This window comes from Oncorhynchus keta, chromosome 19 (assembly GCF_023373465.1).
Source record: "Oncorhynchus keta strain PuntledgeMale-10-30-2019 chromosome 19, Oket_V2, whole genome shotgun sequence".
In the NCBI taxonomy this organism is placed as follows: domain Eukaryota; kingdom Metazoa; phylum Chordata; class Actinopteri; order Salmoniformes; family Salmonidae; genus Oncorhynchus; species Oncorhynchus keta.
The window spans coordinates 44,933,700-44,956,033 of NC_068439.1; the positions used below are offsets into that span (position 1 = coordinate 44,933,700).

General features: G+C 42.8%; 1 protein-coding gene across 1 annotated transcript in view; it reads left to right on the forward strand.

The window, feature by feature from the left end:
- Window positions 1-17,796, forward strand: part of LOC118398367 (forkhead box protein O3-like) — a 59,364-nt gene extending 41,568 nt beyond the window's left edge. Inside the window, exons 2-3 of the mRNA XM_035793635.2 lie at window positions 10,675-12,158; window positions 13,056-17,796. Coding sequence (XP_035649528.1) covers window positions 10,675-12,126 — 1,452 coding nt within the window. The 3' untranslated portion in view covers window positions 12,127-12,158; window positions 13,056-17,796. The remainder of the gene's footprint in view (window positions 1-10,674; window positions 12,159-13,055) is intronic.
- Window positions 17,797-22,334: the final 4,538 nt, after the last annotated feature.

Genomic DNA, 22,334 nt, shown 5'->3' on the forward strand with positions numbered 1-22,334 from the left:
GAATGGAATGGAATGTTCTCTTCACTCTCCAGAACTCAGGGCAGCTGGAATTGGGAGTAGTGTGTGTGTGTGTGTGTGTGTGTGTGTGTGTGTGTGTGTGTGTGTGTGTGTGTGTGTGTGTGTGTGTGTGTGTGTGTGTGTGTGTGCATGGAGGGTTACAATATAAATAACTTTGTCCTAACTCTCCTGTCCTCTGTATCAGCGCCTGGCCTGTAGTTTATTTATAATCCACCTCGTGTCAAAAACGTACAGTTCGTCCTCTCTCCCTCCTTCTGTCTCTCTCGCATCTTCTCAAGAAAGTACAGTTAGCCCTCTCTCCCTCTTTCTGTCTCTCTCGCATCTTCTCAAGAAAGTACAGTTAGCCCTCTCCCTCTTTCTGTCTCTCTCGCATCTTCTCAAGAAAGTACAGTTAGCCCTCTCTCCCTCTTTCTGTCTCTCTCGCATCTTCTCAAGAAAGTACAGTTAGCCCTCTCTCCCTCTTTCTGTCTCTCTCGCATCTTCTCAAGAACGTACAGTTAGCCCTCTCTCCCTCTTTCTGTCTCTCTCGCATCTTCTCAAGAACGTACAGTTAGCCCTCTCTCCCTCTTTCTGTCTCTCTCGCATCTTCTCAAGAAAGTACAGTTAGCCCTCTCTCCCTCTTTCTGTCTCTCTCGCATCTTCTCAAGAAAGTACAGTTAGCCCTCTCTCCCTCTTTCTGTCTCTCTCGCATCTTCTCAAGAAAGTACAGTTAGCCCTCTCTCCCTCTTTCTGTCTCTCTCGCATCTTCTCAAGAAAGTACAGTTAGCCCTCTCTCCCTCTTTCTGTCTCTCTCGCATCTTCTCAAGAACGTACAGTTAGCCCTCTCTCCCTCTTTCTGTCTCTCTCGCATCTTCTCAAGAAAGTACAGTTAGCCCTCTCTCCCTCTTTCTGTCTCTCTCGCATCTTCGCTCTATGTTATTATTATTTACTTTTATTTTAACAGGGAGTCCCGGTCTCATTTGCAAGGGAGCCCTGCATCTTACAATTACACAAATTACACATAGGACATACACCAGAAAATTCAATAAAACACTCATAAAAAGCATCTATCTCTCCTCTCTCACACAACCATTATTTTCCTTAATCCGTCTTTTGCACAACTCTTTTAGATACAAATGTCAAATATATGTCAACAACCCTTCCTCCAAAGGACTATTCTATGGATTACATGTGAAAATCCCCCAGATCATGGGCTTTTATTTTGACTGGTCTTTGTGAGGAATCATTGTGTGTGTGTGTGTTTTACCTGCTGTTGGTGACACTTTTTGTTGTTTGCCTGCAGACCTAAGAGGACCAGTCCTGTATCGCTCTCTCTCCTTATACAGTCGTGGCCAAAAGTTTTGAGAATGACACAGGTATTAATTTCCACAAAATGTGCTGCTTCAGTGTCTTTAGATATTTTTGTCACATGTTACTATGGAATACTAAAGTATAATTACAGCATTTCATAAGTGTCAAAGTCTTTTATTGACAATTACATGAAGTTGATGCAAAGAGTTTTGACCCTTCTTTTTCAATACCTCTGCAATCCGCCCTGGCATGCTGTCAATTAACCTCTGGGCCACATCCTGACTGATGGCAGCCCATTCTTGCATAATCAATGCTTGGAGTTTGTCAGAATTCATGGGTTTTTGTTTGTCCACAAGTTTTCAATGGGATTAAGGTCTGGGGAGTTTCCTGGCCATGGACCCAAAATATTGATGTTTTGTTCCCCAAGCCACTTAGTTATCACTTTTGCCAAATGGCAAGGTGCTCCATCATGCTGAAAAAAGGCATTGTTCGTCACCAAACTGTTCCTGGATGATTGGGAGAAGTTGCTCTCGGAGGATGTGTTTGTACATTTCTTTATTCATGGCTGTGTTCTTAGGCAAAATTGTGAGTGAGCCCACTCCTTTGGATGATAAGAAACCCCACAAATGTAAAGCTTTTTTCCGAATGCCCCAAACAGTCGGAAAGGGGATTCATCAGAGAAAATGACTTTACCCCAGTCCCCAGCAGTCCAATGCTGAGTCCCTGTACCTTTTGTAGAATATCAGTCTGTCCCTGATGTTTTTCCTGGAGAGAAGTGGCTTCTTTGATGCCCTTCTTGACACCAGGCCATCCTCCAAAAGTCTTCGCCTCACTGTGCGTGCAGATGCACTCACACCTGCCTGCTGCCATTCCTGAGCAAGCTCTGTACTGGTGGTGCCCCGATCCCGCAGCTGAATCAACTTTAGGAGACGGTCCTGGCGCTTGCTGAACCTTCTTGGGCGCCCTGAAGCCTTCTTCACAACAATTGAACCGCTCTCCTTGAAGTTCTTGATAATCCGATAAATAGTTGATTTAGGTGCAATCTTACTGGCAGCAATATCCTTGCCTGTGAAGCCCTTTTTGTGCAAAGCAATGATGACGGCACATGTTTCCTTGCAGGTAACCTTGGTTGACAGAGGAAGAACAATGATTCTAAGCACCACCCTCCTTTTGAAGCTTCCAGTATGTTATTCAAACTCAATCAGCATGACGGAGTGATCTCCATTCTTGTCCTCGTCAACACTCACACCTGTGTTAACGAGAGAATCACTGACATGATATGAGCTGGTCCTTTTGTGGCAGGGCTGAAATGCAGTGGAAATGTTTTCTGGGGATTCAGTTCATTTGCAATTCCTCTGATCACTCTCTTATAACATTCTGGAGTATTTGCAAATTGCCATCATACAAACTGAGGCAGGCAGGCAGGACGGACGGATGGAGGGACGGACGTACTGGGTGTACTTTACCTCTCTTGCGTCACCGGACGGCGTCCGTCCGTTGACGCAAGGGAGGTAAAGTACACCCAGAGGTGTAAGGCTCAGGTCACTGAACCCAAGTAATCAGTGCTGACAGAGCAGGTCTGGAGGCGAAGTAATGGTGTAAGAGGAGTTACCAACGACCTCAGTGCACTCTCACCTTTGACCCTGCCCAGCCTCCCAGCCTGATGTTCACCTCACGACCTGGACACTTCCTGCTATACAGGGTGTGAAGAGCTTTCAGTCTGTGTGTGCATGTGTTACATAACCTCGGAGGGTAGGGCAGGTCTTTTAGGAAAGAGAGCACTTCCCCCTGTGGCTGAAGGCATGGTTCAGGCTTGCTTTGAACCAGTAAAGCAGGGGAGGAGAAGGGAAGGTGGTGGTGGGGGGGGGGGGTGTAGAGAGATTGGAGGCCGGCAGAGAGATTTAGGACAGGACAGACCGCTCATCCTTTTCTTCCAAGTCACATATGAGGCTTAGCTGGGTGATGAAACCAGCTTAAACAACTCCTAGTGGTACAGACTGTAGAGCTCAGTATTACTATAATATTACTATTTCATACAAGCCTCTTAAAAATGGTGTGTGCGTGTGTGTGCGTATATATGTGTGTGTGTGTGTGTGTGTGGATTCCTAGCGTGGTTGCTGACAGTGATTGATTGTTCCCACATGTTGCTGATGGACAAAAAGTCCTCTGTGCTCCAGAGCTCTGGCTGCAGCTGGTGTCCATACATACATACATACATACATACATACATACATACATACATACATACATACATACATACATACATACATACATACATACATACATAAGAATCTGTCAGTTAAACATTAGCTACGGAACAGGCGTGGAAAGGGACGAGATGACAACTGGGACGAGATGACAACTGAGGAGATGTTGTAGAGAGCTGTGTGTGTGTTCAAGGCCATGAGTGTTTGTTAGCATTGTGTATACATGTGCAGTCATACATTGTATTTATGCGTCGTGTCAGTAGTAGGGATAAAGGGTGTATTTGTGTAGTTAGTTTAGGTGTGTGTGTGTTTGTATGTGTGTGTGTGTATAAGAAAGAAAGAGAGAGACAAAGAGTTAGAGAGAGAGAGATATGAATCAGAGCTACTGTCTAATTTTTCTTAATGGGCTTTTTTCGAATAACCCAGAGGAGCAAGTGTAGTACGTATACTGTATACTCACTGCAGTGTCGCAAGCACACAGACACACACAAAAACCACGCACTTACATACATACACATATTATACCCTCTCTTAACAATTACTTTTTAGTGGTACGGAAAAGGGGGGGGGGGGGATAGAAGAAATATTAAAGAGTTCCAGTGTTGGCAGAGAGAGGGAGGAGTGAAGAAAGCGAGGGAAGAAGGGAGAGAAGGAGTGAGAATGTATTAAGTGTCAGGAGCTGGCAGATATATGTTTACAGGGGGAGAGAACCTCAGAGATTCCATTCACTCTGTTCCCTCTCTTTTCCTCCCTCACTTGCTCACTCTCCCTCTCGCTCGCTCCCTCCATTGATGTTATCCCCCTCTCTGCTCACACCCCCACCCTCTTTATAATTTGATGTATCTAGTTATTTCAAGAATTCTTTAAGCGTTCTTCCTTCATTCATTTAGGTCATAGCAGCTGTAAACACTTAGTGTGGGAGTGTGTATGTTCTGGGGCTGTTTGTTTTTAGCTGCTGTAATAAAGCAGCCTTACGTCAAACCTCTGGAGATGCTGCCTCAGGATGCCTGGCAGTATGGTTTCCTTGGTATCTCGCCTCATCTTACTTCATAGGACAGACATACACACCGTGGCCGAAGTCTTGCCTACTACTTAGTAAAACAACATACTGTGTACTAATAGTACATACTATTGAGAACTTACCGTTTAGTAAAAATGTGTGCAGTAAGAAACAAATGTCAACCTACCACTCATCCATACTGAGAAGGTGTCATCTAATGCGCAATCATGCTTGTTCCCTGCTATTCGTTTGTTTGTCAAAAACACGTGGGTGTGAATAGTGTGCAATGTATTCTACTAGATGAAGCAATGAAAAATAAAGCCTAAATTAATATGACATCCTGGCATTTAAAGAATACTCTGTACTGCTATTGCCCTCAACTCAAAAAAAAAAACTTTGGCTCTCTGATTCAAACCCAATAATCTGTTTTGGGGCAGAGAAAAAACATGCAAAGATATAATGTGAAAAAAAATGTATGTTTTGGATGGTGTTTAGGTTGTTTATCTATGGATATATGACTCACCAACTGGATTTGGTCTTATGTAGCAAAATTTGAAATTGTGCTTTTTACATTGGATAAAGGTAGAGACTCACGGCTACAAAATGGTATGGTATATTTTGCACTGCATTTTCGACAACAATGAAAAAGTAATTCTGCTTTGAAATTGATAAACTTGTAAACTCACTTTTGAGAAAATGGCCTTTGAATGTTTTGGTATCTAGTGAGAGCCCTTCTTTGTCTACAACCATTCAGCATGGTTCACACCCGCTTAAGCTTTACCCCCACCCATCTCGTTTTGCACTCGGAGCGCACACTTGACGCTCTGACCGATGGTTAGAGCGTTGGACAAGTAACCGAAAGGTTGCAAGTTCAAATCCCCGAGCTGACAAGGTACAAGTCTGTCGTTCTGCCCCTGAACAGGTAGTTAACCCACTGTTCCTAGGCCGTCATTGAAAATAAGAATTTGTTCTTAACTGACTTGCTACCTTTTAGATAAAGGTAAAGTAAAATAAAATACATTTGTTTACCTCTGGATAACATGAAAACAGCCTAACAAGCTCTGCTGGCAACAATTTCATTATGCTTTTTTGCTGACTTTTACTGACACCGGCCATATTCAACGGGTGTTCTACACTTTAGCTTAACTTCTTGGTGACGGGGCAGTATTTTCACGTCCGGATGAAATGCATGCCCAAATTCAACTGCCTGCTACTTGTCCCCAGAAGATAAGATATGCATAGTATTAGTAGATTTGGATAGAAAACACTCTGAAGTTTATAAAACTGTTTGAATCATGTCTGTGAGTATAACAGAACTTATTTAGCAGGCGAAACCCCGGGGACAAATCATTCAGATATATATATTTATTTTTAGGTCACTCTCTTTTCAATGGGTTTTCATTGGGAATCCAGATTTCTAAGGGACCTTTTTGCAGTTCCTATCGCTTCCACTGAATGTCAACAGTCTTTAGAAATTGGTTGAGGTTATTCCTTTGTGTAATGAAGAAGTACGGCCATCTTGAACGAGGGTCACTTGAAGTGTACTGTTATATAGAAGCGCGTGACCAGAAAGCTAGCTTCAGTTTGTTTTCTTCCTGTATTGAACACAGATCATCCCGTCTTCAATTGTATCAATTATTTACGTAAAAAAATACAGAAGGTTGTATTACAAAAGTAGTTTGAAATGTTTTGGCAAAGTTTACAGGTAACTTTTGAGATATTTTGTAGTCATGTCGATCAAGTTGGAACTGGTGTTTTTCTGGATCAAACGCGCCAAATAAGTTGACATTTTGGATATACAGTGGGGCAAAAAAGTATTTAGTCAGCCACAAATTGTGCAAGTTCTCCCACTTAAAAAGATGAGAGGCCTGTAATTTTCATCATAGGTATACACTTCAACTATGACAGACAAAATGAGAAAAAAATCCTGAAAATCACATTGTAGGGTTTTTAATGAATTTATTTGCAAAATATGGTGGAAAATATGTATTTGGTCAATAACAAAAGTTTATCTCAATACCTTGTTATATACCCTTTGTTGGCAATGACAGAGGTCAAACGTTTTCTGTAAGTCTTCACAAGGTTTTCACACACTGTTGCTGGTATTTTGGCCCATTCCTCCATGCAGATCTCCTCTAGAGCAGTGATGTTTTGGGGCTGTTGCTGGGCAACACGGACTTTCAACTCCCTCCAAAGATTTTCTATGGGGTTGAGATCTGGAGACTGGCTAGGCCACTCCAGGACCTTGAAATGCTTCTTACAAAGCCACTCATTCGTTGCCCGGGTAGTGTGTTTGGGATCATTGTCATGCTGAAAGACCCAGCCACATTTCATCTTCAATGCCCTTGCTGATGGAAGTAGGTTTTCACTCAAAATCTCAAGATACATGGCCCCATTCATTCTTTCCTTTACACGGATCAGGTGTCCTGGTCCCTTTGCAGAAAAACAGCCCCAAAGCATGATGTTTCCACCCCCATGCTTCACAGTAGGTATGGTGTTCTTTGGATGCAACTCAGCATTCTTTCAAAACACGACGAGTTGAGTTTTTACCAAAACGTTCTATTTTGGTTTCATCTGACCATATGAGATTCTCCCAATCTTCTTTTGGATCATCCAAATGCTCTCTTGCAAACTTCAGACGGGCCTGGACATGTACTGGCTTAAGCAGGGGGACACGTCTGGCACTGCAGGATTTGAGTCCCTGGCAGTGTGTTACTGATGGGGGACCTAGTGTGTTACTGATGGTAGGCTTTGTTACTTTGGTCCTAGCTCTCTGCAGGTAATTCACTAGGTCCCCCCCGTGTGGTTCTGGGATTTTTGCTCACCGTTCTTGTGATCATTTTGACCCCATGGGGTGAGATCTTGCGTGGAGCCCCAGATCGAGGGAGATTATCAGTGGTCTTGTATGTCTTCCATTTCATAATAACTGCTCCCACAGTTGATTTCTTCAAACCAAGCTGCTTACCTATTGCAGATGCAGTCTTCCCAGCCTGGTGCAGGTCTACAATTTTGTTTCTGGTTTCCTTTGACAGCTCTTTGGCCATAGTGGAGTTTGGAGTGTGACTGTTTGAGGTTGTGGCTTTTATACTGATAAGTTCAAACAGGTGCCATTAATACAGGTAACGAGTGGAGGACAGAGGAGCCTCTTAAAGAAGAAGTTACAGGTCTGTGAGAGCCAGAAATCTTGCTTGTTTGTAGGTGACCAAATACTTATTTTCCACCATAATTTGCAAATACATTTATTAAAAATCCTACAATGTGATTTTCTGGATTTTTTTTCTTCTCATTTTGTCTGTCATAGTTGAAGTGTACCTATGATGACAATTACAGGCCTCTCATATTTTTAAGTGGGAGAACTTGCACAATTGGTGGCTGACTAAATACTTTTTTGCCCCACTGTATATTGACGGAATTAATCAAACAAAAGGACCATTTGTGATGTTTTCGGGACTTGTCTGCATTTTGTGTCGTGCCTGCAGTGTTGAAATATGGTTTCTCTCTTTGTTTATTGAGGTGCTATCCTCAGATAATAGCATTGTTTGCTTTCACCAAAAAGCATTTTTGAAATCTGACATGTTGGCTGGATTCACAACAAGTGTAGCGTTGTGTGCATGTGTGATTTAATAAAAGTTTGATTTTTATAGTCATTTATTTGAATTTGGCGCTCTGCATTTTCCCTGGCTTTTGGCCAGAGAAGTTAAGACATGTAGCTAGCTAACATTAGGCTTTAACTAGCAAACCGTTCTGGGATATGAATAATAACATCATAAACGTAACGTTAGCTAGGGAGCCAACCAGCTAACGTTAGCTAGCTAGCTAACAGTTAAATTTAGCTTGAAATGAAACCACTTTCTGTCAAAATTAGAAATGTGTAATATCTAAAAATGTAGCTAGCTATCTTACCCGTATACATCATCATGCGTGATGTCACGGATGCCATGTCACGGTTGCCCTTAGTTTGAAGATGTAATCTGGTGACAGGTGTTTTCTCCATCTCTTTAGCTATCAAACTCTAATTCCACTGATTTCGAAACTCAACCCTCTAGAAAGTGGCGAGCAACACTCATGCAGCTCCACTACAATATACGGTGTTTTAAGAAGCCTTGTTCGACATGATCACCAACACAGACTGAGAGCTCACATAGAATAGATAGAAGCCCTCTCTGTATGGCAGACCAATCCAAACTCCTCTCTTGGCATGTCCAGCCCACTCATTATCTCAGCCAATCATGGCTAGCGGGAAGGTTGCTGGCTTTTTCTCTGGCTAAACTAACTACACTCATAATTTAAAAATTGTATTCGTATTTACAGATGGCATACAAGTGTGTTTTTCAGGCACATGAAAGTTCACATGTTCCATCCAGAAGGCATTTCTGCAAAAAAAACGCACTTTGATTTGAAAATCAAGTGTAAACGTTCAAATGCCTCTCCTGTAAAATCGTGACTTGCGACATATGCCTAGTTTCCTGAAACGGGTCACATATCAAAAGCCCAGTCTCTCTCAGGGCCCATAGAGAACCATATGTTTGGAAAGAAACTGGAAAGAGGCATGGATGAATATCCATTGCAGTACCTCAATGTGGTCAGTTCTTTTGGGTTGCCTCCCTATTTATAATCAGTAAAATTACCAAGATTTTTGTGTGTTGAAACATGTTTGGTATAAAATGTACTGTTTGTGGAGTAACCATGCACAGCCATCACTCTCACTTGGGGTGGCAGCGTAGCCTAGTGGTTAGAGCGTTGGACTAGTAACCGGAAGGTTGCGAGTTCAAACCCCCGAGCTGACAAGGTACAAATCTGTCGTTCTGCCCCTGAACAGGCAGTTATCCCACTGTTCCTAGGCTGATTTGCCTAGTTAAATAAAGGTAAATATATAAAAAAAAATGTCAGCTGAAGCGTCCACATGGCCACGGATAGATGGGTGTTATCTTCTGTGTGTGTGTGGTGCGATGGACATGTGGATGCTGTGAGTGGTATGGTATTATGGTGCCTTTAATTTTACTGGTACCATTATGAAATCATAATCTTGTGAGCAAAACATTTTAGCGGCCCCCCTCAAGACAGCAAAGAACATTTTACATTTTTAAAGTTAATTTCATGTAATTCTACTCCTTTTGCCATGGGGTGGAGAGAATGTTTGCCGTTTTACAGCTAATTTCCTGCAATTCTACATATTTTGTCATAGGGTGGATGAAAATGTTTGCCGTTTTTAATATGATAGCTGATGATCAATGGGCCCCACCCCGGTCAGTATTTCGAACCATGCTTATTAAGTCTAGATAGCTTGCCGCTAGACTAATTTACCAATCTAAAAAATGTTTGCTGATATGGTCTAATTAAGTTACTTCTGATGCACAACCAGCATTTGGATTGCACCTTGTGTATTCTATTATTTTAACTCTCAACAGTAAGTTGAGACCCCGACTGAGTTTTTTAAAAATTATTTTAAAAAAAAAAAAATGTATTGGTCCACAGGGTGCCAGTTGCCCATCCCTGATGTAGGCTTATCCCTGCTATAAAAACAAACTGTTTGAATATTTGATGATGAATAACACAACCTGCTGTGTGTCTCCCAACTCTGTTCTGAACATGAAGGAGCTTGTCTCAGATCAATACACACCAGCGATGACTCACAATACCCCTGCCAAGTACACACACACACTTCAAAACCTGCCTGTTACGCAATGTCGTGGCGGGGGTGCCGTGTGTGTGTGTGTGTGTGTGTGTGTGTGTGTGTGTGTGTGTGTGTGTGTGTGTTTGTGTGTGTGTGTGTACATGCACACACTATAATGGGAACAATAGGAACATCAACGCTAATTGTTGCTGCATGTTATTCATGTGTTGCTATCTGTGGCATTCCATTCAGCAGGGAATGAACAGTCAAAGCTTTATTCTTCTAGCAGTGTTCGTCTCAAAGAACATTGAGTACAAACTCAATGGGTGGTTTATAAATCAATGTTCCTGGACTTAATGAACATGATTCATACAGTCATTGATGGGAAAATGAAAAATAACATGAATACTCCATACTGATTACATGCATTGTTTGCTTAATTACTTTTCAATGATTTTGAGCACTGTAGTGGACTCTCTAACTCTCTCTCTCTCTCTCTCTCTCTCTCTCTCTGTCTCGCTCTTTCTTTTCAATCTCTCTGACAGAACTCCATCCGGCACAACCTCTCCCTCCACAGTCGTTTCATCCGTGTCCAGAACGAGGGAACGGGAAAGAGTTCCTGGTGGATGATAAACCCGGAGGGAGGAAAAGGTGGGAAGGCCCCCCGGCGCCGTGCTGTCTCCATGGACAACAGCAACAAGTACACCAAGTCTGCCCGCGGCCGTGCAGCCAAGAAGAAGGCGGCCCTCCAGGCAGTGGCGGCAGGCGATGGGGGCGGAGACAGCCCCTCAGGGCTTTCCAAGTGGCCGGGCAGCCCAACATCACGGAGCAGTGAGGACCTGGATGCCTGGACAGACTTCCGCTCACGCACCAACTCCAACGCCAGCACGCTGAGCGGGCGCCTCTCACCCATCCTAGCCAACCCAGAGCTGGATGAGGTGCCGGACGATGAACCGCCGCTGTCGCCCATGCTATATTCCAGCCCTGGCAGGGCGCTGTCGCCCGGGAACGCCCCCACACCCAATGGGAAGGCAGTACCTGCAGAGCTGCCTCGCTTGGCAGACCTGGCAGGAACCATGAACCTGAACGACGGGCTGGCGGATGACCTGATGGATGAGCTGCTGGATAACATTACTCTGGCCCCCAACCCAACCGGACCGACCACCCAGAGAGGATCCACCGGGTTCAGCTTTGGCTCCAAGCCTGCCGGGCTGGGCTCCACCTCCTCAGCCGCCTCTCCCTCCGCTGCATCCTCCTCTAATGGTGCAAGCAGCGGCGGCTACAATAATTCCATCTTCGGGCCCCTCGCAGCGGGTTCCTCCCTGCGGCCCGCCCCCATGCAGACCATCCAGGAGAATAAGCAGACATCCTTCTCCTGCATCTCCCGCTTCGGCAGCCAGACCTTGCAGGACCTGCTCAACTCAGAGGGCCACAGCCACAGCGACGTCATGATGACCCAGTCCGATCCGCTGATGTCACAGGCCAGCGCCGCCGCCGTCATCTCCCAGAACTCCCGGCGAGGCCTCATGCTCTGCAGCGACCCCATGATGTCCTTTGGGACCACGGTTGCTGGACAGGGAGGGCAGGGAGGTCTCTTGCACCCTCACAACCACAACCAGGGCACCCTCAGGACCCTGAACGGGGGTCTGAGCCTGAACAACGAGGCCAACGCCAAGCAGCAGCTCCTGCACTCTCCACTGAGACTTGGATCCAACGGATCCTCTATGATGCAGATTGATTCGTCTCTCTTCCTGAACGGGAGCGCTGGTGGCAGTGGTGGGATCTGCTCGCTAGGCCCCGACCGCTTTCCCACTGACCTGGACTTGGACATGTTTAACGGGAGCCTGGAGTGTGACATGGAGTCCATCATCAGAAATGAGCTGATGGACGCAGATGGCCTGGACTTTAACTTTGAGTCTCTGGCCAACCTGAACGGAGCCAACCTTGGCAGCTTCACCAGTACCAAGCAGGGACCCCAGAACTGGGTCCCTGGCTGAGAGGGGGGCTCGCTCTGGAGGTGGCGGAGCAGGTCAGTCCATGTCACTGTCTGTGTACATCTGGGACTGCCATTGGTGCCAGAGAGAGAGAATATGTGATTTTCTGTCTGTCTCTAGCTGTCTAGCAGAGAATAGTGAAAGCATGTTTATCGATTTGTCATGTTCCTTGAAAGTAATTTTGGACTGTGTCACTTGGATTACAGTTAGTCAGCAAAAACCACTCCATTGGCCCAGGGTATTCGGTGGTGGGAACAGGCTAGACCACACCAGCCCAAAACGGACTAGCCTACACCAGCCCAACACAGACCAGCCCTCAACAAACCCAACATGGGCTAGCCTACACCAGCCCAACACAGGCTAGCCCACACAGTTATTAAATTGTAATAAATAAATAATTTTATAAATTCCTTTTAAATAGAAAATGTGCATCGGCAGCCCAATATTTATGCCTGTATTGGGCCCACGTTGTGCCAATTTAGACATGTTTTCTGGGAACAGATGGGCTTACTTCAGGTAAAGTGAGGGGTGCCTTCACCAGATATGGGCCATCCACACTGGGCCACACTGGGCAAATGCCTTGGGGGCCAACATGGAGCCAATGAGCAAATTGGCCCAATTTGGGAAGTCTTGCGTAATTGCTCAGACACTGAATTAAGTTCTGGGTCCATACGTGTTAAGAGAAGAGATAGAACAAGTATTGGAACTGGAACGAAAAGCTCCATTCTCTCTCTTTACACCACCCTTTATCTACGGTACCATTTATGTTTACATAGTCTGTCCACAAGAAATTTACATGGGGCCAATATTTAGGCCCACATAGTGCCAATGTGGACATTTTTGCTGGGTAATAATCTGATATTGAATTATGATTATAAATTCATCCCATTCACTCAGATCTGATGTCATTTCCCGTATCTCCCTCTCTCCAGGTCCCAACTGTAAAGCATGAGAAGATCAGACACAAAATGTCCTTTTTGCCAAACCTGCCATCAGCACAACTTGGAATAAAAACCCTCTGTTTACACAAGACCTCCTCTAGAGAAACCTACTTTTGCTCCCACTCTGACCAACCATGAATGATTTCAAAGACACAGACTCACAAGACGCTACTGTCAGTTACTCAAAGCCTTCTGCAAAACAAACTAATAAAAAATAAACTATGTGAAATCTTCACAACAAGCTCATCTCAGAATTATGCAATCTTCCTTTGAGAAAATACTAGTCGGGACAAAATTAATTGGACAGATTTCAGAGAGAGAGACTGTTTTGTGTATTTTGTATTTTTGAAGGGATTTTGGGATGGGAAAACAGGAAATGTGGCAAGCAAGGTTGTAATGTACAGTGAAGTAATTCCTGTTTGAAAGATGAAAAAAGTTAAACAAAAGTAATGTTGTGTGAAATCTAATACAGTGGTTTCTGGGGTGAGTTACCTTGAACATCTTCCCTCTGTTTTCACTCAGTGATTTTAAATATTAAATTTTTGTTTTAAATTACTGTTTTAACATCATCCCTGTATCTGCACCACACCTGTTTGTATAAAAAAGTATTGATTCAATTGAAGGAAGGAGACAATATCTGCAGACAACACACACACGGTACACACACACACACACACACACCTCCCAAAATGACAAGACTCCATAGCCCCTTAGGAGCGATGATGACATAAACATAACGCTATGCACTTCAGATTTTGTTGTTTTACATGAGTTTGATTGATTAGTTCCAGTTTTAAAATTACTTATAATAAAAATAATAATGATGTACAATTATCCTTAGCCAAATACTATACAGATAGATTGGTAATTGTTTGTGTGTATCTACAGTTGAAGTCGGAAGTTTAAATACGCCTAGGCAAATACATTTAAACTCAGTTTTTCACAATTACTGACATTTAATCAGTTAGGATCACCACTTTATTTTAAGAATGTGAAATGTCAGAATAATAGTAGAGATTTATTTCAGCTTTTATTTATTTCATCACATTCCCAGAAATGTACATACACTCAATTAGTATTTGGTAGCATTGCCTTTAAATTGTTTAACTTTGGTCAAATGTTTCAGGCAGCCTTCCACAAGCTTCTCACAATAAGTTGGGTGAATTTTGGCCCATTCCTCCTGACAGATCTGGTGTAACTGAGTCAGGTTTGTAGGCCTCCTTGCTATCACACGTTTTTTCAGTTCTGCCCACAAACTGTTCCTAGGCCGTCATTGAAAATAAGAATAGGTTATTAACTGACTTACCTAGTTAAATAAAGGTAAAAAAAGAAATGTTTTTTAACTGTTCTATAGGACTGAGGTCAGGGCTTTGTGATGGCCACTCCAATACCTTGACTTGTTGTCCTTAAGCCATTTTGCCACAACTTTGGAAGTATGCTTGGGGTCACTGTCCATTTGGAAGACCCATTTGCGACAAAGCTTTAACTTCCTGACTGATGTCTTGAGATGTTGCTTCAATATATCCACATACTTTTACTTCCTCATGATTCCATCCACTTTGTGAAGTGCCCCAGTCCCTCCTGCAGCAAAGCACCCCCACAACATGATGCTGCCACCCCGTCGTTCACGGTTGGGATGTTGTTCTTCGGCTTGCAAGCCTCCCCCTTTTCCTCCAAACATAACAATGGTCATTATGGCTAAACAGTTCTATGTTTGTTTCATCAGACCTGAGGACATCTCTCCAAAAAGTATGATCTTTGTCCCCATGTGCAGTTGCAAACCGTAGTCTGGCTTTTTTATGGCGGTTTTGGAGCAGTGTCTTCTTCCTTTCTGAGCGTGCTTTCAGGTTAAGTCGATATAGGACTTGTTTTACTGTTGATATAGATACTTTTGTACCTGTTTCCTCCAGCATCTTCACAAGGTTTGCTGTTGTTCTGAAATTGATTAGCATTTTCCGCACCAAAGTACGTTCATCTAGGAGACGTAATCTACTTCCTGAGCGGTATGACGGCTGCGTGGTCCCATGGTGTTTATACTTGCGTACTATTGTTTGTACAGATGAGCGTTGTACCTTTAGGCATTTGGGAATTACTCCCAAGGATGAACCAGAGATGTGGAGGTCTACAACAACAAAAAATTCTGAGGTCTTGGCTGATTTCTTTTGATTTTCCCATAATGTCAAGCAAAGAGGCACTGAGTTTGAAGGTAGGCCTTCCAATACATCCACAGGTGATGGAAATTGTGTCAATTAGCCTATCAGAAGCTTCTAAAGCCATTAGATAATTTTCTGGAATTTTCCAAGCTGTTTAAGGCACAGTCAACTTAGTGTATGTAAACTTCTGACCTACTGGAAATGTGATACAGTGAATTATAAGTGGAATAATTTGTCTGTAAACAATTGTTAGAAAAATTACTTGTGTCATGCACAAAGTAGATGTCCTGACCGACTTGCCAAAACTATAGTTTGTTAACAAGAAATTTGTGGAGTAGCTGAAAAACAAGTTTTAATGACTCCAACCTAAGTGTATGTAAACTTCAGACTTTGTAACTGTAAAAAAAGGAAAATTAAATAAATAATCTCTCATGGATCTATGTAAAGTACACTGCAGTGGAAGCTTCAAGTTAAAGGAAGAGCCGAGGAGGAGGGGGGAGTTTAGCCGTTATTTCTTAGCTAATTGGAAGGTTGCATCCAGGACGTGTAGTACAGCATATGTAGCCAAAATGAATACCTATGTTCTTGCGTTGTGTACATTTACACACCATAACAGGTGCTATGATGTAAACAGTGTTTGAGTCCAGGCTCTAGCGGTCTGTGCGTTTTACCTACGCGGCCTGCTGAGCCGTAGCCATAGAAGTAGCAACAGCAGGGTGGCGCTGAGAGGCCAGGAGGTTGTACAGTCAGGCTCCACCCCCACTGGCAGCCATTTTGTTTTTCTTGAGCAAAACCATAAGCTATCTGTGTATATTGCCAAATTACTTGAAACATGTACATGTAGGTGATGCTGGCAGCCAAATTCACAACACACACATAGCGAAAAATAAAAAAATAAGAGCAGGGATATGTGTTTTAGCTTTGCTTGTTGTTTTGCTGTGGGCTTGAGGGGCATGTTAGTATCTGCATATACCATCACTCAGGGGGAAGAGGGAGCTAGCCCATACCTAACATTACCCCAGGTCACATGGTAGGACACGCAACACCATGTCCTTTGTTGGCAAAAAAGTAATGCTTGTGTCGTGAACCTGTAACCTGTGAACTATGACCTTTCAAGAGGAATATCTTGACTTGGTCCTGTCGTTTAATTTTTTGTCAACGTAGTTTTTTCTTCTCATGTGGAATTCATGATGCACGCACACCCACACCCCTCACAGACACACCTGGTGCTCCTACAGGTCTCTCCTGTATCTGTGTTCATGTGTGTGTGACTGGACTTTTATCTCAATTATTGATTTTTGCCTCACAAGGATATGTTATCCTTCGTTATCCTTCATGGCGCATACAGCACCCCCTCTGTATGCATGTACTGTATTTATGCATAATGAATTGTGTGAAATGCATATATATATACTCAGTCTATGTCCTTATATACTCATGTAGTACTTGACCCTTGGTTTTTTGTGATGCCTCGGAAAGGTAGAGTTGAAGAAAGAACTTTACATTACTTGCTGGGTGGGAGGGAAGACACTACGCTAGTATTAGCAATGCTTTTGTTGAACCAGATAGAGAACCAGGAAACCGTCATTGTAGCAGCATCTGGGCCGCTGGTACCCCTTCTGTGTCTGGGGTAGTTACTCAGAGGGTTGCCCTGGCATGGCTGTCCTGTAAAACAGTGTACAAACAAACGTGTGTATGTATATCCGTCACCCGGAGGCTGAGGCAGAGGAGTGTTTGTGTATGGCTGGGTAGGTGATCTACTGTAGCAGTGCTACCCAAAATTTTGTGCATGACCCCTAACTGCTTCTTTACAGCCCCCAACCCTTCACTGAAGTTCTACACCAGTGGTGAACTCAGCTCTCTCAATATGGGGAGAATCCCTATGAGTCCCAGTAGATCGCCTAAACTTGAAATCTTCCCCATTGTTTTCTGGAATCTGTGACTTCCAACAAACCTAGAACTTCTGACTCTTCACTGCACCTTAACCCATTTAGAAATGCCCCTGTATTATAGTGTACAGACAAACAGAGAAGGGGAGAAAGAACCCAGTCAGCCCGGAACAGATGTTCCACAAATGCATTCTTTGCTACTGCGTTTAGCCCTATAATGATGGCACATGCCATCCACACACAGTATTATCAGGCTGTATCACATCTGGCCGTGATTGGGAGTCGCATGGAAAGGTGCACAATTAGCACCGCGTTTGGCCATCATTGTAAATAAGACTTTGTTCTTAACTGACTTGCCTAGTTAAATATAATAATAATAATAATAATTACCCCCATGTCCAGAATAGAAAGACAGAAGTGCCACTAGTTACTCTTTTAGACTTGACACGAGCCCCCCGTTCTTCAAAGCTCTTCTTGATCCTAGAACCTTTTGCACATGGTTTGCCCCGCCCCTCACCTTCCATGCTGTCACATGATCTCTGCTCTTTGACCCCTGTAGTACACTCGCTTATTCTCGACGATGTTGATGTTAGTGGGTATTTTTCCTGTGTATTCCATTTTGAATTGTAATCTAGTTTATATAACAAATGGTGCGCATGTAAATAAACCTTGGTGAAGCTCCACACTCTACTGGTTCCAGAAGTGCTCATTTTCTTTATGACATGTTTTGGGTTTACTGAAAATGCACATAGGATTATAAAATGTATTCAAATGTACAACTATACGTGAATGTGAAATTTATTGGTTATTAGAAATTAGAAAAGCAGAACGAATAGGTAATATATTGATTATTAATAGTTACTATTAATAAAACCTTAAGTACACTCGGACATCTGAGACTTGGGATGGGTACTTTCCCATAATTATTGCATCACGGGGAGAAGAGGAAGTAGAGAACATATTTGATGTAGTAATGTTGCTAATAAACACTTTGTCAGCCCAAATCTCCATCACGCAGCCCCCCGACCACCCCTCACACAATGCCTGCCACCTCCTCAAGGTAAGGTTTCGGTTGGATTTAAACTTTTATCTCTATGGTGTCAAGTTTCCAGCTGGCTAACTAAGAAAGGCCAGTATTTTCAGCTATGAGGCCAGAGGTGAGTTAGCTTCAGGGCATTTCTATTGAACTAAACTATGTTCCCTGTGATTGTTTTCATCACTGAGCAAATTTCAGGTCTGCTGAGTGCAAACTTACGGCACACGTTCACTGTGAACACTGAGGTTGTACCTGCTTTAAGTTAGTTTTAACAGTGTTCAAGTAGGCCACTGTGGCAATTTTATTGTAATGTAGGCCTAACAGAGTGGCCTTCCATCAAAAACAATGGAGAAAATGCATCCAATAACATTTTAACATGGACATAGATGTTCTATTTTTCAGCCTACAGTAGCAGCCAATGTTTCATGTTCAATGTAGGCCTACATTCCAAAAGCATGCAGGGCTTTACATTAACATGTTTATCCACCTATCAGACAACGAGGTTACTGAAAATGTTGTGTTGTTTGATGCAAAAGAAATACTTTACAAAATAAAATGCATTATAATTCCCATACCATTATTACAGAGAATCAGACAGAGCATACTACGCTCTGCATGCTGGCTACTTAAGCTTATTCAAGCCGGTCTCAAAATACAACACTTCCCTTTTAAGACAAAAAAAGCTCTTTTACCTGACTTGCTGTCTAGAAATGCACACGTTTTGTTTTCTTGTAGGAATCAATCACTCCCCCATTGCTGACTACAAATTGTGTATAACTGGGCTAATAACTCACTAACTAGCAAAGGATATGAACAAATGTGCACATGGGGCTACATGTAGCTCTCGCTTTGATCTCAAAACAAGTGCATCTACTCACGACCGCTGATTCTGTAAAAACAGTCCAGTTCAAAGTGAATGGCATATCCATACAATGGTCTATTTGCGTATAGGCCTACTGTAGCACTGATTGGTTATGGTGCACCAGTCTTTGTAGAGTAGGTGCTTGAGTCGTGCCTGTCAATGCAATAGAATCCTACTCCGATGCGTTCTGCCTACAACAAAATGTCTTATATAATTTGTTTTGAATACTAAGTCTTGCATAGTTCATTTTGTTTCAGTATGTTGTCTTGAAAGTGGCTAATATTGCATTGATTCGATCACAATTCCCACAGTAAAGGGAAACGTTGATAGTGTTAACTAATGGGGGAAAAGCAATAAAGTTGAGTGAAGTTCAATCTCATGCTTCTCTGCACGTGCTGATATTTCTTCTGTGTGGCATTCCCCGGGTGCATGTTTTTTTTTTTTTTTTGTCCAAGCACTACACAGCTGATTAAAATAACCAACTCATCATCAAGCTTCGATTATTTGAATCAGCTGTGTAGTGTTTGGGCAAAAAAACAAAATGTGACCTAGACAACTGATTCAGCCAATTATACCAGTCTGCTGCATACTCACTGGAAGTCATGGGGTTTGACTTATCTACCTCTCTCTAGGTTTCACTGTTTGTCTTTTTTTCTGTCTCTCTCTCTCTCACTTTTTTTTCTCTCTGACTCCTATTTTTCAGGAACTATGACCTTTTTCACACTATGTCAGATTCTCTAGAAGTTTCGAGAGCATACCCTCAGCTATACCTTTTTTAATAATGTGAACTTAAGAACTTTTTACGTCTCTCCCGCTACCTCCAGAAGTAGAGCTTGACATGCTCCCGACAGTTGCCCCCCTCCGAGTAGGGCAGTGAGAACAGAGTTGTCTCATTAGGCCCAACTCTCCGACATTATGGTAATAGCAGAGATAAGATTTTGTGCAGACATTTTCTTAATTATTGAGTTTTTACTTGAAGTTGCAGTAACAGCCTGTTACATTCTGAAATTGCCGGCTGCACTGAGCCAAGTAAAACTATGGAAGCCCATCCCCACCACCAAAATGTACAATGTTGATCGTAGATCATACAAAACAAATGTTTCTAACATTACACCTGGGAATTTGGAAACAAAATGAGCTCAGATTGGGAAAATCTTAATGTCTGTAATCTTCAGGTCAAAGAAATTAGAGCTCTAGGATGATGCCCAAGTTTTTAGACTTGTAATTCTGAGTTGGAGCATGTTTTTTTCAGATGATTTGAATCAGCCACTACACAGCTGAAAAGTCCAGTGGCTACATAATTCGGGCTGGTCCCCAGAGTAGCTATCTCTCTACAAGGTCACCAGACTTTATCTTCATCAACCATTTCCCCAACCACCTTCCTCTGATCAAGCCATGAACTGTCCCTCTCCATCTTTGTTTTACCTTTATTTAATTAGGCAAGTCAGTTAAGATCAAATTCTTATTTACAATGACGGCCTCCCCCGGCCAAACTCTCCCCTAACCCGGACGACGCTGGGATAATTGTGCGCCGCCCTATGGGACTCTCGATCACGGCCGGTTGTGATACAGCCCGGTATCAAACCGGGGTCTGTATAGTGACTTCTCTTGCTCAGAGATGCAGTGCCTTAGACCGCTGTGCCACTCGGGAGCCACGCATCTATGGAGAGTGCATCCACTCAAAAGACCTGGCCTCTCTTGGTTGCCCTAGTCAACTAGGCCACTGATGATGTATTGCTTGTTTGTTTTTTGCTTTTGATGAGCTTTGAGATTGTTATCAAAAGCGCTATAGAAATGTAATCAATTATTATTATAAAAAGATGGTTTGTTTATATTAGTAGAGCAAAAAGCTCTGACGAAGGCCAAGAAGCCGGCACATTAAGCTTCAATAAAAAAGTGATACTAGCAAGAGCAGGTTCATTTTTTCTTTCAACTTATCACATTGTTACCATGCACCTGCAACATCATAGCTCAGATTTGCGAGTACATTTTTGAATGTTGAAATGTTGAAAGTAAAACACAACAACAATAAATGTTTATTACAAACAAACACTTTTCAATGAGAAAACAGACATCCACTTTGGGATAAAAAAAGGACTTAATTGAAAACAGTATAAAAATAAATCAATAGCTACATACAAAATACATAGTACTACTTCTTAATCAGGGCCTCTAAAATGGACATAAGGCGTGTGTCCCTGGCAATCACCTCTTCTCCCGCCTCCACATCTGGACCCTTCTGGGAGGGAGGAGATGACCGGTGGGGTGATGGAGTGGCTGTGGCCTCCCCTCCCTCCGTGCTGACTCCGGTGGGGGGGGCTTTCAACTCCTGAAAAATATGGAAAAGGATAGCTTTCAGCATCAAACATACTAGCTACATGTAAAGGCCTGTAAAAGGTATTATGCCAATTGTAGTATATTTCTCTGGAATACTTGCACCGTTCTAACATGTATATCTTCACAATTGAATGTGCCAATGAAGCATAGGAAATAGATGGGAAAGTATTGTTGCTCTCAGAGAAAAGGGTAACTTTATTAGCCAAGTATAGCACAGCAATAAATGTCAAGATAACATACAGTAGCGTACCGTCTATTTTTGCTTATGGTTCTCCCACTTATTTTCCACCCATGCAGGTGATAGCTGCCCCTCCAGCTCACAAACCATCAAGTAGATCCTGAAAAAGCATAAGAAATTCAACATTACATGAGCATTCACCAAAACAAGAGCAAAGTAGAGTTGTGCAAACTTTCTCTAGAGAACTAGACTGCCACATCCTTTATTTCACCTTGAAGTGCCAAGGTGAAACAGTAACGGGTGGAGCTTACCATTACTTTCACCAACAGGTTATGTGCACTGTAGCTAGCTAGCCTAGACCCAGTCAGGCTGTAACCGTTGAGATAGAAACTAATATTGCATAGCATGAACATTACAACACAGATAAACCAAGAAACTAATATTGCATAGCATGAACATTACAACACAGATAAACCAAATTGACAAATCAGGAGTACTAGAAGAAAAGAGAAGTGTTGGGACCAACAGCCAGTGAAAGTACAGGGCGCCGAATTCAAAACAACAGAAATCTCATAATTAAAATTCCTCAAACATACAAGTATTTTACACCATTTTAAAGATACACTTCTTGTTAATCCCACCACAGTGTCCGATTTTAAAAAGGCTTAACGACCAAAGCACACCAAACGATTATGTTAGGTGAGTGCCTAGTCACAGAAAAACACAGCCATTTTTCCAGCCAAGTCACAAAAAGCAAAAAGAGATAAATTAATCACTAACCTTTGATGATCTTCCTACGAATTCATGTTACCCAA